The sequence below is a fragment of the Anopheles aquasalis genome, chromosome 2 (genome assembly GCF_943734665.1).
Source record: "Anopheles aquasalis chromosome 2, idAnoAquaMG_Q_19, whole genome shotgun sequence".
Taxonomy (NCBI): domain Eukaryota; kingdom Metazoa; phylum Arthropoda; class Insecta; order Diptera; family Culicidae; genus Anopheles; species Anopheles aquasalis.
Window position 1 is genome coordinate 81,449,994 of NC_064877.1, and position 16,286 is coordinate 81,466,279.

The 16,286-nt window shown below is 47.3% G+C and overlaps 1 protein-coding gene across 12 annotated transcripts; it reads right to left on the reverse strand.

Moving 5' to 3' along the window:
• Positions 1-311: 311 nt before the first annotated feature.
• LOC126568981 (CD109 antigen-like) lies at positions 312-15,983 on the reverse strand. 12 transcript variants are annotated; one of them, XM_050225719.1, is made up of 12 exons: positions 15,557-15,983; positions 13,655-13,835; positions 13,207-13,566; positions 12,397-13,118; positions 12,062-12,323; positions 11,737-11,988; positions 11,625-11,667; positions 3,694-3,940; positions 2,678-2,985; positions 995-2,604; positions 770-923; positions 312-689 (listed from the first exon to the last, which is right to left on the reverse strand). In XM_050225719.1, exons 1-12 carry the CDS (start codon positions 15,643-15,645, stop codon positions 460-462), a joined length of 4,458 nt encoding a protein of 1,485 aa, XP_050081676.1. In that variant the 5' UTR covers positions 15,646-15,983; the 3' UTR covers positions 312-459. The 12 variants fall into 12 exon arrangements, with proteins under 12 accessions (XP_050081676.1, XP_050081687.1, XP_050081686.1 ...); XM_050225730.1 differs by lacking the exon at positions 3,694-3,940 and adding an exon at positions 4,301-4,442; XM_050225729.1 differs by lacking the exon at positions 3,694-3,940 and adding an exon at positions 5,363-5,516.
• Positions 15,984-16,286: the final 303 nt, after the last annotated feature.

Sequence of the window (16,286 nt, forward strand, 5' to 3'; positions counted from 1 at the left end):
GACCACGAACAATCATCACCGTTCAACGAGATTCGAACAATCGTTGTTTAATTAAAGGCTCACTTCGTTCTGGCGTGCTGGAACTGACCACAGATTAATCAAAATCGTTCGCTACAGCATACATTTGATAACAGCTTGCTATTTTGGCTAACGAACTGCCCGTGGTACCAGATTACATGTTAATGAAGCCCAATCAAACATAAAACACAATCCAGTTCAACGCTCACCAGCTGGCCCTCCATGATCTAAGGTTTAATGAACCCCAAAGAATGTAGAATCGGATGAAATAAAAATTGAAGCACACCACCGTGTCACAATGTAGATGGCCATAGTTTTTATTTGCTTAGAATTTGTTCGTTTGTGCTGTGCGCACGCTGCGTTGTTGCAGTTCCTCAGCTCCATTCGCGCGTGATGGTAACTAGCGTAGCGAGTGTGTACTAGTTGCTACTTACTGGTGTTTCACTGCACCATCCTCAGGACCACCGAAGACAGCAGCAGAGTCAGGAAGCTGACGTTGAACTTCTGACCTCCATTTCCGATCATAGTACGGCTGGTGGTTGTTTCGTTCTGTTCAGCAGGAGAGCGTTGTTTCTGGGATTTGATCGAACACGCGTCGCTGCAGTCTTCCTGTTCACAGATATCACACAGGGAAGCCCGTGGTCCATCGTAAAACTGTCGGGCGATGCGAGCTAATGACAGAGGGAAAAGAAAACCGTGCAGCAGTGTTAGCTCCTTTGTGGAATTACAGTCAAAGCACACGTATACTTACAATTATCATAGTAATCATAGATCACAACCGGTGCAGGCTTCTGTTTGGCCACTTTGTGCGTCCGGAAGGCCGATACTGTTGGGCAAAGTTCGCGCTGATCCAAGCTATCAAAGTATAGCACTACAGTCGTATCGCCATCTTTGGTCTCCACTTTCTACATCAGAATCAAATTTCAAAAACACCATTAATGCACTGGATGGCCACATCGCTACGATCATTACTTACCTTAATGTAGGGAGTGTTCTCCAGCGAAGGCAGCGTGTCAGAGTCGGCAGTGAAACCACTGGGGAAGCTAACTTCCATGACGGCCATGTTGGAAACATTCTGACCACCGGATGGTACGAAACTGGTGCACACCGACAGGTGTAGATGGTCCGGGTTCGTATTGGCGTTCACCTGAGGATCCAGCACAAAGCGTGGCCACTCGCCGGTCACATTCATGTTGTACTTGTAGGACAGCTGCACCACGGCGAAGCCACTACCGGTTGCCGTCAGCTTAATGTTACGCGACGACGACGGTAGCTCAAACTTTTGCAAAATCATACCATTCTCCTCACCGACGATCATACGCATTTCCATGTCCTTGGCGTAATTGACCGCAATCGTAACGTCATTGTTGGGGGAGGAAATTTTGGCGGCAAGCTTCGCCAACGCCTGCAGTCCCACGACCGTATCCTGGGTGGACTGGAAGCCTCCCTTATCGTTACGCTGTCCGATCAACCACTTCATGATCGGCAGCGCATCCGTATCGAGACCGGCTTCGATGAACGTCAGCATACCGTACGCACTCATCTCAACGTTCACCGAGTTCGGCCTACCGTACCAGGGGTTCTTGGCGTCCGATTCGGGGATCGGTTTGTGCCACCACTTGGTATCACTGTCCGTCGAAGCCTTCGCATCGAGCTTCGCCAGAATGACGGCCTTCGATGAATGGTCGGCCAGCTGGAGCGCATAAGCGGCCAAAGCCAGCGCGTACGTATCGTCCAGCGATTCCGTGTTACGGTACACGTAATCGATCGCTTTGTTGATGGTATTCTTGTACTTGTTTACCAGATTGTAGTTCTCGAGGAAGGCAATCAGGGTGTACGCTGTCAGGGCGACCCCGCTACCGGAACCACCCTGCATGTCCTTGTGCGAGACGACACCGACCTCGGGGAAGCTACCGTTCGGTGCCTGATGATCGCTCAGCCACTCCAGCGACTTGTCGATCACGGACTCATCGACCGTGATGTGGTTGGCCGCTTGTTTGAAGGAACGCGCGACGAACGCCGTCAACCAGGTGCTTCCACTCTTATCACTCTCGCCGAATGCACTGAACGAACCATCCCGGTGCTTGTAGCCCAGCTCCCGCTGATAACCGGCTTCCATAAACTTCTTCGCCTTCGCCTCAATGTTCGCCGTCAGCTTGTTGGTGGCCTTCAGGTAATCGAGCACCACAATATTTGGCACAAAGTTCAGCATGTTCTGCTCACCGCAACCGTACGGCATGCGAATGAGCGAGTCCAGATTCTGGATCGTCGATCCGAGCACATCGCCAATCACGCCGACCTCAATACGCGTCGAGTCCGGCACGGCATTTCGGGGGATTTCTACCTCGAACTCCTTCTTCACCTCGGTTGTTGCGCGTAGATCCACAAACATGGCCTTGTTCACGTACTGCGGCAGTCCTTCCGGTTCGACCAGGAGCTGTCGCTCGACCGCATCACCGGCCACGTCCGACGTTGCCTGTACCTTGATCGTGATGTGGCCCAGCTTTTTCGGTTTCACCATAAACGACACGGTTTTGCCCGAGTTGGCAGGAACGGCCAAGCGCTTCTCGCGAGACAGTTCGACCTCTGCAACAACAAAACAACAACCAGACAGTGTAAGTGGTTCCACTTGATCAGCTCCAGGTTCGTGTGCACTTACTCGATGTATCGATGATCTCATTCTCGACGTCGGCAAACTCGAACTCCTGCTCTTTATTCTCGAGCACAACCGTCGCCGTCAGATCGTCCTCCATGTAGTTGAACACGACGATCGGAATGGCGACCACCTCGCCACGCTTCACCGAGTACGGCAGATTGGTCGATACGAAGAAGGGAAGGAACACGTTCAGCTTACGAGGCCGCTGCGTCAACCCTAGACCGTAGACCGGGTTCACCGAGAAACCCGTAATGATCCACGAGGTGATCGTATCGGGGACTTTCCTCTTTAGCGTCTTTTCACCGCTGAATCTGTACACGCCGAAGAACGAAGGAATCATCGTTAGCCTACGCGTCCTATCGTCATCCGACTCTCATTCAAACATGTACTTATTATTATGGAGGATTATAATCAGCCATTGAGAGCATTAGTGACATATAAAATGGAAATCCTACAGCTAGATTTAGTCGCATCGTGCACCCAAAAACCCAATTCAACGCTACGCTGGGGGGTTAGTTACCGGAATAAAATGGGCCAAGGTACCGGGTGAAAAGATGCATATGATGTTGGGGTTACCTGTCACCATCGTCATGAGTCACGTGAGTTTGTTGTTTTTTTTTTATCGATCCACCCGAAAATACAACACCCAAAAAGCAATCGATCAATTAATAAACCTCTGCAGACGGTAACTGCGTCCCCTCTGATCCTGCCTGCCCTACAACAAACCACGCACATTGGAAAACAATCAAAGCATTTTGTTAATCCTGTTCAGTGGCACTTGAACAAACGGTGAAACAAAAAAAAACGGGGGTCAGTTTGTCAGTCAGCCGATGGTTTAACGCACTCCAGAGCCGGCTCGGTTTAGCGGGTTGGTTTAGCGTTTTAGCGAATAGCTGCAGCTGTTATTGGATTCGTTTTGGGTTGAGCCAGCAGCTGTTGGCGCGCACAAAAACATTCGCACCGATCGCGATCGTGGTGCGTGGCAAGCGTAAATCACATCGGAAATCACAAATATTTACCCGGAGTAGGTATTATCGAAAAGCCACGTATTTTGAATTTCCTGCGACAGGAAGAGACGTGGGATGTCACGGTGGGGCCGCGGCAACCGGCTAAAGGCAAACGGGCCCGCCAATGGCGGCCGTGTGTTGGTGATCAGCACGTGTTTCGGTTGTGCACGCGCCGGCTTCTCGATGCTGGTGTACAGTACGGTTCCGTTCGGGGCGCGATGGAACTTATAAATCGGTGCCTCGGGCAACGTGTTATTGGCTAGGGATAGGAGGAATTCGAAATGAATGATAGCAGGCGAATGGTGAATCGTGATGGTGGTGGTGGACTTGTGGTGGTCTGTGTGTTTTCTAAGCCATCCCTGTACCAGTTCAGCCGTAGTCTAGCGGAAGCATCGTGCATCGTGCAAAGCACGCACCACCAAACGCATCACACAAGAGGCAATCGTATACGGGGAATGGGAAACCGAACGAGGAAATGATGAAGGAGAAGCGACTAAACCTGCCGGCCAACATTGCGCCATAAACCCCCCCGGGGTGGGCCAGCCCCCCACCCGCCAAACCACGACTAAACGGTAGAGAGAGAGAGAGAGAGAAAAAGTAAGGACAACGCAATACAAACCCTTCGGTGCTATTAACGCTTTCCCAAATCCAACTTTCTGGAAATTCTTTACGAACGGTCACCGGCGATGGTGACTGTCGGTCGTAACTCGCCTCTTCCATCACACTAGAGATTGCATATGCTGCAACCGGAACCGGCCTCACTGGTAATTACAAACAGAACAAAACCCCAATAGAGAGCCTGCCGCGAGTCTGTTCCTTCCGTCTACTGCTGCCCTTCAAGAAGACAAACCCCCTTGGCACCCGCATCTCGCATTCCCCGCTGGTGCTGTGCATCAAACCAAACGTCCCTGCTTTCCTGCTGCCTGCCAAATGGGTAGGGATCGGTCACACGTACGTACGTACCCGTCGGATTCACTTTCCCAAATCCAAGCTGTCGGAAAAAAGCTTCTTCCAACGGTCGTTCGCCTCGGTTTCCTTCTTCCTGCACTGTGATGGCAGTTGGAATTTGTGTGATCACTGTTTATGGCAACAATTTCACGTCCACCACCGAATGGGACTATGATTTTGTTGAAATCGCCTTGTCGTCCGTTTGGGAAGTTGCCTGGAAGAATTTGTCGATTGGTTTGTTGGTTTGGTTTGTCTATCCATTCCTGTAAATTGGCCAGCCATTGCTTGTAATACAATTCCAGTGGTCGTGGCATGCATGCATGCGTGCACCTGTTACAGGGTACCCTTTGGTGTCCCAAACAAAAGCACACCCAAAGAAGCAACGCAAACATTCAGCTGCTATATCCCACCTCTCGTCACTGATCGTTTGCCAAATCCACGAGTGCGGAAACGAACGACGAACGATCTCCCTAATGGTCGAAGCCTGGCCTGAACTTCCGCTGGTGTAGTGGATGTAATTTTTGTCTGCGTAATTGATTGCCATGATGTGTTGCTGTACGAGCCTTCCTTGTCGGAATTTACGGAATACTGTGGGGATGGTGAATTCGGAACCGATAATAAAGTTAGTAGCTCATGCACGCTGCCATCAGGAACATGCTTGCAACGTTTCTGCTCATGCTTTCAAGGCGAACACAAATCATGCTCCATGACAGATCGCTTGGTTAGGGGTCACCTTTTCGGTGTGATTGTACGCCACAGCCAGGTATCTGGAAACTGTTTTCTAACGCCAGGAGTGAACTGAACCGGAGCTGCTGAGTGGCTTATACGGGACGATTTTAAAATTTTAGGTCGCTTATTAGAGCGACCTCTTGATCGCACCTTAGGATCTAAAGAGCATAAAAAGTGATCGAAAAACCAAACAAATTATCTTGAGAACAATGATTCCCAGCCTAGAGCAGAAATCTTCCCACGATCCATTATAAACGACCATAGTTCTGATGTTTTCTTAGCTGCGATCGAGTCATGCTCAAATGTTTTGTTTGTTTTGTTTGTGTGAGTGTGATAACAGAAGCCAGAATCGAACAAGGAAAAGCTCAACTAAGCAGCTGTGAGCTAGGAGTTGGAAGCCTCTTGGGAGCGCTGGCTCTCGCATAACCATATTAGAGGGAAAACATTTAACATTTAGCTGCTGATATCGCTGCAGTTCGGTGGGGTTACTTGTTGATGAATGACGATTGCGTGTAGGAATCGTTTTATATCCTTGCCGTACCATAAGATCCGCAAACCAATCCATACGATCCCGAGCAAAACGCCTAAACATGAAACATAGACATAAATCTAGTTAGATAAGCTTCTTACAGTAGCTTCGCCATTACTTGGCCATAGTCATTACTTGTGGCGAAAATTAATCATCAAAAACGTCATATGAACGCGTAAACGGAATCACATGTTATACACATGTTATTTGATCCAAGTGTTAGTATTCACTGATTTCACAGAATTGACAAAAAATATTTAAAGTTGTCTAACGCAGAAGTATGCAATACATAAATTGGCGCTGCCGTAATACAAGTAGTATAAAAGTCGCACCTCTTGCCCTTGATGCTTCGCCACAACCATGTTCGTGGGAATTTTTTTCGTAAAACTGGCCTTTGTTTCTCCACGGGTTTTTGAGTTGTTTTAGATTCGAGCTTTGGAGGTGAAGTAGTCGTGCGTTTTTTATACATCGGGGGTCTATTTACTACTCTTAGAAGGCTATGATTCACAACTGATGTACTTGGTGTCGTACTCTCTGGAATTATAGGTCCTACGTAGCACAAAATGGTCGCATTAAAGGGGTGGGGGGGGGCTAAGGTATTTATGTTGTTTGTTACAAATATGTTTTACATTTTTCCGTGAATGCTGAGCCTTTCAAGCATATTTGATACTTTTTTTAAAAAACAATTATGAAAAACTCATGTTTTTGGGTTTTCAATTTGCCGTCAAAAATCGAAAAATTTGAAAATCAGCAAAAACTCAACGCGGCTACTTAGATAAACTTATAATCTTTGAATAGAACAATGATTTATATTTCTCTGATGACCCATCACGCAGCTACGATGCGCACTGTTTTTGCTTCGAATCAAAAGACTTGCACTCATAAGCGACGAACCCGGTTTGATGATAGAGTGATCTATTTTTCAACTTCAAAAATCTGTCAAAAATAGAAAAATTGGAATGTTAACAAAAACTCGACGAGGCTACCTGGGTAAACTTATAATGTAACCAATAAACGTCGATTTTGTACATTTCAAATGATCAATCACACCGCTAAGATCCCGAAAAAAGTTCCTTATCGCAGACGCACCTGCATGAAGTTGATGCCATGGACGGAGTTTTTAATGAGTCTTCCCCAAAAAAGAACCAAATATTCTTGAAAAGCTGCACGGTAGTATGACATTCACTTGAAAAAAATCTGCTGAATAGTTTCTTCACAAAAACCCGCTAAAGCGAGCCTTTTTTGGAGCGGAATTAACCTTAGCCCCCATTTAAATCGAAAATCAATCTTTCATTTTCCTTCCATGGAAAAAACCGAATGCAACATTAAAACACTGACTCATATCAAAAAAAAATAATGTCAAAATTAATGTGTTTATATACGTGCAAGGTAAGTAAGTTGGTACCCTTGTAGGTCCTCTGATTAGTGACCAACGCATACAATACAAGACAGTACAAAACAACACCATAAGCGCACCTCTTGGACCCAAACGTATCCCACAGCCATGTTTGTGGAAATTCTTTTCGTACAACTGGAGCTGGTTTAGCCTTGCGTGTTGGGGTAGCTTTAACGTCGAGTTGACTTTTAACTGGTTTAGATTTGGGTCTGCTAGCCATCGTTGGTCTATTGACCATCAGGCTACTGGCCCGAAAGTCAACACTTTGACGTCCTATGGAGCAAAAAATGGTCGCATTAAATCAAAAACCACTCCTTCGCATACCAGTAAGGGAACACGAATTAAACATAACAACATTTGTTGTTATAATATAGAAAGAATCTATGCACAATTCTTTATGAACTTACTAGGCGAATCATCGCTTCACTCTTCCGTTCAATGGTTAGTACCCATCGGATACACTATACTGACACAAATGATTGGTGATGTGTTAATGAAGAAGGATGAATCCATAATAAAAGGCAAAAGCCGCACCTTTTGCGTTTGATGGTGTACCACAACCATGTTTGTGGAAATTCTTTCCGAACAGCTGGAGTTGGTATCTCCATAGGTTTGGGAGTTGTTTTAACTTTGAGTTTATCAGATGGTTTAGCAGTACGCCTTTTCGGCATTGGAAATTACAGTCATGCTCGCGCTTTTCGGGAATACTGATGCATATGTGTTAACCGCTATGAGTGGAGGCCCTATGGAGCATAAAATGGTCGTCGTTAAACATGAACCGCCCGTTTGATTCACTGCTGTTCAGATAAAACAAGTGAAACATAACGGTATCGATTCCTATTACAAGAAAACAATTCACTGCAGCTGTGGAGGAATATGCATTGGTATAGTGGTTCACTAGTTAGTACCCATCGGATACACTATACTGACACAGATGATTGGTGGTGGTGTGTTAACGAAGGAGGATGCAATACATGAGTTCGGGCACCCATAATGCCAGCCAATAATAGCACCTTTCTGAATCAATGGTTTGCCACAGCCATGTTTCTGGAAACTCTTTCCGAACAACGATCGGTGACGATGGACGGCGTCCTGCAGATGCAGCTCCCACTCTATAATTGAGCGTATGAAACTCTATCCCACTGGCTGACGCAGCTTTCACATATGCCTCCAAATGTGGTATATAATCTAAATGTTGAAATACAAGCATTCACTGTATTAAACATTTTTCTTCATGGCTTTTGGACTGATGCTGAAATTGCAAACATTTCATTTTTCAACAAAAAAAAACCACTTTTCGGCACTGCAAAACAAAATGTCAAATGGTACTACATTATTACTTGCATTCCTGATCAAGGTCATCCGTTCCCGTAAACATGAAGGTCTATTATCGCATTGTTTAGTTCAAAAGCCATATATTAATTTCGATCCATCATTAACCATGCTGACAAAAATGATATGGTTTTGCATGAATGGTTGATTTACCAAGGATGTAACAAGCAATGCAATTTGACACTCGCTCCCACCTCTTTGCGCCGATCATTTGCCATAACCATGTTTCTGGAAATTCTTTCCTAACTGCGGGAGCTGATAAAGAATGTGAAATCCCTGCCATCGGAATCGGAAAAGGTGCTGGCATAGGAATCGAAAGATCCGCCGAAAGCAGGACATCGCGATCGAACGCGTAGGGATCTTTAGAACAGAAAAGACAGTTACCGGGTTAATTACATCCTGCACGATGATGTGAGAGAAGTTGCGTTCCTCAATAAATCTGTTTCAAAGATGAAGGAGTCTTTGGATTGGAAAGGAGCAAAGATCCATAAGAGATGCTCGCAAGCGTCCTTTGTTAGTATATTCTACTTAATTAACCCATGCTAAAAAATACAGTGTGGGAACGATAGAAAAGAACCAGTAAGCCTCGTAACAACAACAGATCCCACCTCTCGGGTGCAATGGTTTGCCATAACCACGTTTCGGGAAACTCCTTTCGTACTGGTGGGGCGACTGATAGTGCTACACCTCCTGCTGAACCCGGAGCACTATCTAAGGTCGCTCCGAATCCACTCAATGCTGCCACAGGTGACGCAAATGAATACAGTATTGGCATCGGCTCTTAAGGAAAGACAAGAGATAAGTGAATGTTAAAATCTCAATCCAACAGCAGCTATGTATCCATGGGTGAACTGCAGGGTAATATGCAGTTAAAAAACGTAATAAACGGGACAGTTTGGTCACATCATATGCATCTTACGGTAAGGGGGAAAAATGAAAGCTAGTTGTTAGTATACGTCAGGAACCATGGCGGTCGGTAGAACCATGATTATTAGCACTGGATTGCTACAAAAAATAACGATTGCACCTAAGTAAGTATTACCACCGTGGAACCGTGCATTCAAGATGCAAATAAGCTCAACAAAATGTGCATCACAAACCCAGGATCCGACAATGTGTTCCAGAGCCAGGTTTCCGGGAACGATTTACGTGTAACCGGGTGATTGGGGTACGAAGCTGTGTCGACATTATCGACACCCATGGCAACTGATTGGACCATTGGGCTCCTGATAAATGGCAGGGGAGACCCACTCTTACGACGAAGCCACACAGTACCTACATGTTCTGGAGGAGGAAACGGTAAATTTTAGAATGGCCTGAATGGAATAATTAAAACCCCTTGAGCATGACACAACACAATCAGCTTCAGCTGTGAACCTGCGGAAGCTCCTGAATATGCCACTATAACTGATCCCAAACCCAAACACAACCCCAACGGAGCATAGGTGGAACATCAATCAATGCAAGGGGGCAGCCATATGTACATCGGTATCGGTTATAGCATCAACTGGGCGCAGGGAACCAGTGTTACTCTACATGTCCATGGAGATATGCAACAGCAACAGCCAAAACAAGTAAAGAATCCCATTCACCATGATGATAGGAGCATTGACCAAACTAAGAAGATACGAAGTAAGAAAGAACACCAACTCAAATATGTACGAACCCATCTTCTTCGGAAGTGCTGTACCAGATCCACGTTTCCGGAAAGTCTTTCCGGACCGTTAAGTCACTGGCAGAATCTGGACTCGCTCCCACCATGGGAGGGGAAGCAAATGCAATGGCCTCCGGTATGGCAAGGTCTGGGAAGATTGAATCTATGTATGTTTACTAAATCGTTGTACCAAATACCGTTACCAACCGTGTAGTACGTGGTAAAATGAACTACGCGCAATGTTGCGAACCAGCGAAGGTTTGCACTAGTTTAAATCATTTAAAGTTTTACGTGTTTAGTCATGCAAGTTGTAAGATCGATCTCTCTCCTAGTGGGAACGCTAATGATGGCACAACTAGATATTGAAAATGTCCAAAATATCCGATGGATGGTTTCGAGTTAGGTCGAAACGAAATACAGCCGGTACAGTAGTACATCACCATCACATAAAAGTACATCAACAACCCTCGAATAAAGCCGAATGCCGACCAACCTCATGCTCGTGATCGTGTGCCAAATCCAGGATTCGGGAAAAGATTTTCGGACCGCTAGCTGCTCGACCGTTGTCACCGAGTCAGCCGACGCTGGAGCACTTTGCAGCTCGGTTTCCGCGTCCTCCTCAAAACGGATATCGATCAGGTCACCTCCGATTCGATCGTAAATCTCGCAACAGTCTGACCCTGAGGAAGCAGTTTGGTAAAGTGATAAGAGAACCATCATTCCGATTCGCTGTGTTTCCAGTGATCACCAGTAGCGCTACTCATTTAACTTCAAATTTACGACACACAGAAAAGAGCACAAAAGCCCAACCGTAAAGCAACTAATGACGACGTGTAGGATGATAGAAGAGGCACATTAGGATTGCTGCTACTCCGCATCCCCATACTAATGCTGCTAATGATGTTGTAGAAGGTAGAAAAGATGTTTGCCGATACCGACCCCTCTTGATCAACTTCCCACAGCCACGTTTCCGGGAACACTGATCGAACACGCTCCACAGCAGTGGACGCCATGGGCGGTCCGGTGGTCGACGTCGGTACCGGTGCCGGACGGGGGCTAGTTATAATGACGCCCGGTTGGCCTAATTGGGCACTCAACTGGAAACCGAAGGGCGCATAAACTGGAAACCTACGGGCTAGAGGAGTGATAAAACGTGGCTGTGACCAGAGGAGTGATAAAGTCACCGAGCTGCCAATTCACCACGGGCGACATATAAAACAGTATCCACGAACCGCTACACTGGTTTGTGAAAAGATGCGCGATCACTTCTCGCACCTAGCTGGGTAGTGTACGCTGAACGTCCAAAGTCATTTCGCAACCACATATTCGCAATGCTATGCATCCCCTATACTTACGTGGCGGATCGTTGGCATTGGAGAGCACGAAGGCACCGACGCTCTGCACAAAAAACGAAATTCGATGAGTGCAATCTTCCAATCAGTCAGTCACCGCGATGCCACGACTTACCTCGAAATCACGGTGTTCACCATACGGGCGCCATGCGTAACGCTTCTTCCTGCGGTAAAACCCGTACGAACGCTCCTCGTATTTCTCCAGCTCGCCGAACACCTGATCTTTCGTAATGTCATTGCCACTCTTCAGCAGCAGCACACTCTGATCAACGCCGAGCAACCCGACGTACGAGTCCGGATTCGTACTGACGCTGATTTCTATTTCCTGTCCCGGTTTGGTTTGCTCCTTCGACAGCGTCACTTTCATCTGCAAATCGAATTGCGGGGGATGAGCTGTACATTCGACCCTTTCTATTACTCGCCCATCGCACAATACTTACAAAGTTTGGCAGTTCACTGTTGAATGTAATGACCTTACTATCGCTCACCATATCACCGTTTGCCGCAATGTAAAACACTACCAGCTTCGCCCGTGGCACCATCGCAAACGAGGCACGGAACTTGAATGTGTAAATCTTAGCTTCCGGCACTGCCACCGTATTACTGAGCAGTACATCGCCTCGCCCAAGCAGTTGATAAGTGAAGGATTTCATCGGTACCGTGGCTGCTACCTCTACTTCTACATCCTCGTTAACGGTGGGTCTAGGGAGAAGTGTTACAATGATTCCATTAACAGGATAAGCTGCGACTGGGCTGTCTGGCCCGTGCTACTTACAGTTCTGTGAGGACGCGAGCCCGGATGTAAGAATCGACATCCGAATCGGCTTTGGAAATGCCATTCAAATAGAACTCCTGGCCCAGATAGTAGCCTTGCAGATTAATGTACGACCCGTTGACATCCGTGTTGATCACCAGCTTGGCCATACCGTTTCCATCGAGCGTATAGTTGGTCTTGGTCGGTTGACCATTGTAAGACGATTCGTGCACCTCCACGTGGTTCGTTTGATCCTGCACCGGCGTATCGTCCTGATGGGACACCTTTAACCAAGCCGTGTACGGAAGGCCCGGTTTGTAGTTGTCGTCCGATTTGACCAGCTCCATCTTGTAGCGTCGATCGTAAATCATCACCTTCGTCGTCGCATTCTGCTTCCGCCCAGTCAGCTCTTCCTCTACGACCGCCTCGAACACAATGTTCCGCGCATAGTCACCCGTGAGCTGTACCTCATCGCGCAGATCGAACTCTACCGAACCTTTCCCATCGATCGGAATCACCTTACGGGTGACCACATCCTTTGCGCCCGGTTGCACATAATGGAACCGGAACTCGGGCATCACCGAAACCGTTGCCTCACCCTTCACCGGCTTACCGTAGGTGTATTTCGACCGTACGATTACCTTCACCTTGCCATCCTTGAACGTCGTGATGCCAGGAGACTCGATCGTTACTTCGAACTTCGGTAGCACGTACTCATCCACCTCGAACGCCTTGTTGTGTTTCTATACGGAGGAAAGCAAGGAAATCATCATGCATGTGTAGGTAGCCTTCTTCCCGCAATGCCGCGTTCGTTATGCCGCGGAAACATACCGTTCCCAAGACGTCCAGGTTGATGCTCCAGGCACCGAGAACCGGTGCCGCCGACAGGGTGAGCTCCGATTCAAACACACCCTTGACCAGCGTTCCATTTTTCCACTGCTTGATGCGATTACCCTTGCCATCGTTAATGTAAACGTCGATGCTGGTTGCCTTCGCCAGTGGTTTCGTGTTTGGATCGAGCACCAGTACACGGAACCGCACCTTATCACCCGGTTTGTAGATGGATTTGTCCGTTTGCACGAACACAGAGAAGCTCTTCTGCTGATACTGCAGATTGGTTTCGTTCTTAAAGGTCAAACCGGATAACCCCTCGGCCACTAACTTATAGGAACCTTCGGGAATATCACCAATCTGGAACGAACGGAACCCAAGGGAAGCAAGATTTGAGACCGTTATTTTCATGCGAGACATTTCAAAGCTGCCGAAAAAAAAATCCTACCGTGAACGGAACGAGCCGGGTTTCGCCGGTGTTTAATGTAATTTGCTGCTGTTCCACAACATCCTTATCGTCCGTGATAGCGATACGGAATGCAATCGGTTCCAGCACATCCTGATTGGTTACCGATACGTGATACTCCGAGTTCGGCCGCAGCAGCTTGGCACCAACGACCGAGTAGTGACTGCAAACGGGTAACGAAACGGGCAATGATTATCAAAGGCTTTGTAAAAATGATCTTAATAAATTTTATAATATTTTGCCGATCGATCCGTTACAGAAAACTGTAGCGACATTCAATTCATTTCGCAAACTCCCGTTCAGTTTCCCTTTTTCAGTTTCCTGCTTGCTTCTGGCTTAACGATCGTATTTCGTTTTTGTAACGGAGTTGTGTGAAACGCATTTCCGTGCAGTAAAGAACGAACGCCGCTAATTACTCCACAACCGGATCGAATCGATTCCGCTGCTGATAAGAACTAATGGTACGGAAAATCCCAAACTCCCGCAGCTGTTGCGGGTGCTTCCCGCATTCCGCTATTGTCACGTTCCATCGAGCAAACAGAGAGCTTACTAATTCGTATGCTATCTACAATCGGAACTTCATTGCTGTTGACGGTGAATGTGATCCGTGATTTAGCTTAGATAAGGGTCAGAAATGAAAAAAAAAAACATTTCCACGAACGTGGTCGACTATCGATGGGCGTTATCATGGTGGCAAACAAGTTTTCAAATATTGTGGTTTTTGTAATAGTAAGACAAAACATTACTCTTTTCCTTTTTTTTTTGTAGTTAAACTATCATGGATTATCAGAAAAAATGCAGTGTTAATAATATACAAGCAAAATTCTCCAATTCTTGCACGCACATATCAAGCTCAATCTGTTCTGTACCCGCACCGGTCAGAGAGTGAACGAGAATTCCCTCTAGCGTGCATATTGGAGCATTGTTGTGCCACTGTTGTCAATCGTGTACGGAAGTGCACCGAACCATGGCCGGCACAATCTTAATAATTTAATTTAATCGTAAAACGACGTGCTACAACACCGCCCGCCGGTGACCTTCGTGGGTGTCGAGATCGGTACGCGAACAGAACGCCGTGCGTTGCGTAATTGCCCTTGGCCGTATGGTTGTGTGTCAAGGGTAGCATCGATCTTCTCGGGGAAGGATGAGCAGTACCAGTACCAGATGTACCATCATTTGATCCTTCAACTGTTAAAGGGATGGTTTCTTGAAGCTGAACCATTTCCTTTTATTTTGTTATTCGTCACCAGATGGTTGGCGTCCGATGACTCAAATGTTGTGGGGCGTAGCCTAACGCTACTACAAATCCGAGATCCGGCAATGTGATCATGCGTCATACGTCATGAGCAAAAAGCATACCAAACGGGTACAGGCAGTGTGTAAAATAATAAGAGCGAGCATCCTACGCAGACACTATACAACCCACCGGCATCACCATCACCGGCATCCGATCCGATCGAAGATCGAGCTTTTCGAAGCTTCTCTAAACCACCGACGCAATACCCAGGTACCTCTAACAGGTTCAACACGATCATCAACGAGTTGAAGAGTGTTAAACAGAGAGGTAGAGAGAGAGAGAGAGAGAGAGAGAGAGAGAGAGAGAGAGAGAGAGAGAGAGAGAGAGCAACGGTCGGTTGTTGTTTGTGCTTCCTTGACCAAAAGCGGAAGACAGCAGCGGCCGCACTGCGCGCCTTGCGACTGGTGTGTTCTGTCCCAAAAGCGGTCAGACCACTTTCCGCTGCATTCGTCACCCGTGGCACCGTGTAGATCGTCGCACGTCCCACACCGAAACCTTCATCCGTCCTGACTGACCAGCCAGCAAGGCCTCTGGTTGGTTTATATTAATGCAACTACGATTCGAAGAAGAGCACCCGGAATACTAACCCGCCCGCTGCCTGGGAACCGGTTATGCAGCAACCGAAAAGCAGGAACGATGATGCCCACAGGATGGACGCTCCTGTCCGCCTCGCCATTGCTCGCTTGTCCGGGATGTTCTTCAGTGTCGTTTTGCACTTGTTTGTTTCTTGTTTTTTTTTTTTTTTTGTAGTGGACTCCACTCGCTTCCTCACTCACGTCGCGTCGGTCACTGCTTCAACTATCGACAAATAACTTCGGGGGTTTCCCCCTTTCGCTGGCTTATGCGCCGCTCAGCGCAATCGCCCGCTAATGAGACCTGACTTCGAAATCAGCAGTGGTCAAACCATTAGATTGGCGGGGGCAGGGCAGGGAACCCACAGAGACACCACACTAGCACGACACACCACACGGCCAGACCAGATTCGGACCGATCTCGATTCCTCGGACGAGGAACACGAACTGAGCTCGCAACCGGTTCGGATGTGTAGCTTTATAGAGGTGTTGCGCTCGGTATACGATCGCGATCGCGAGCTGTTCGAGTGTATGTGCGTACGGCGATTCCTGGAAACTGGAAACCGGTTACCGGCACAGTGCCGGTTGCCCGATGCTCTCGCTGATCGGTCAACAGTCAAAGCATCCTTTTTTGAGGAGCATACGTCCCAGGTTGCCCTCACATGAGCGACCATATAACAAAGGAGCTTGTACAAATAACATAGTTTGTTTGCATAAAGGCAACAAAGGAGTAAGGTGTAAAGGA

What these genes read in the sequence shown, in the direction of transcription:
- LOC126568981 (XM_050225719.1), bottom strand. Translation starts at nt 15,645, where the DNA reads ATGGCGAGGCGGACAGGAGCGTCCATCCTGTGGGCATCATCGTTCCTG. An exon ending in GGTTCCCAGGCAGCGGGCGG is followed by an intron (nt 13,836 to 15,556) that starts GTTAGTATTCCG and finishes ACCCGTTTGCAG; the next exon opens with TCACTACTCGGTCGTTGGTG. An exon ending in CAATGCCAACGATCCGCCAC is followed by an intron (nt 3,941 to 11,624) that starts GTAAGTATAGGG and finishes TCCTATCCCTAG; the next exon opens with CCAATAACACGTTGCCCGAG.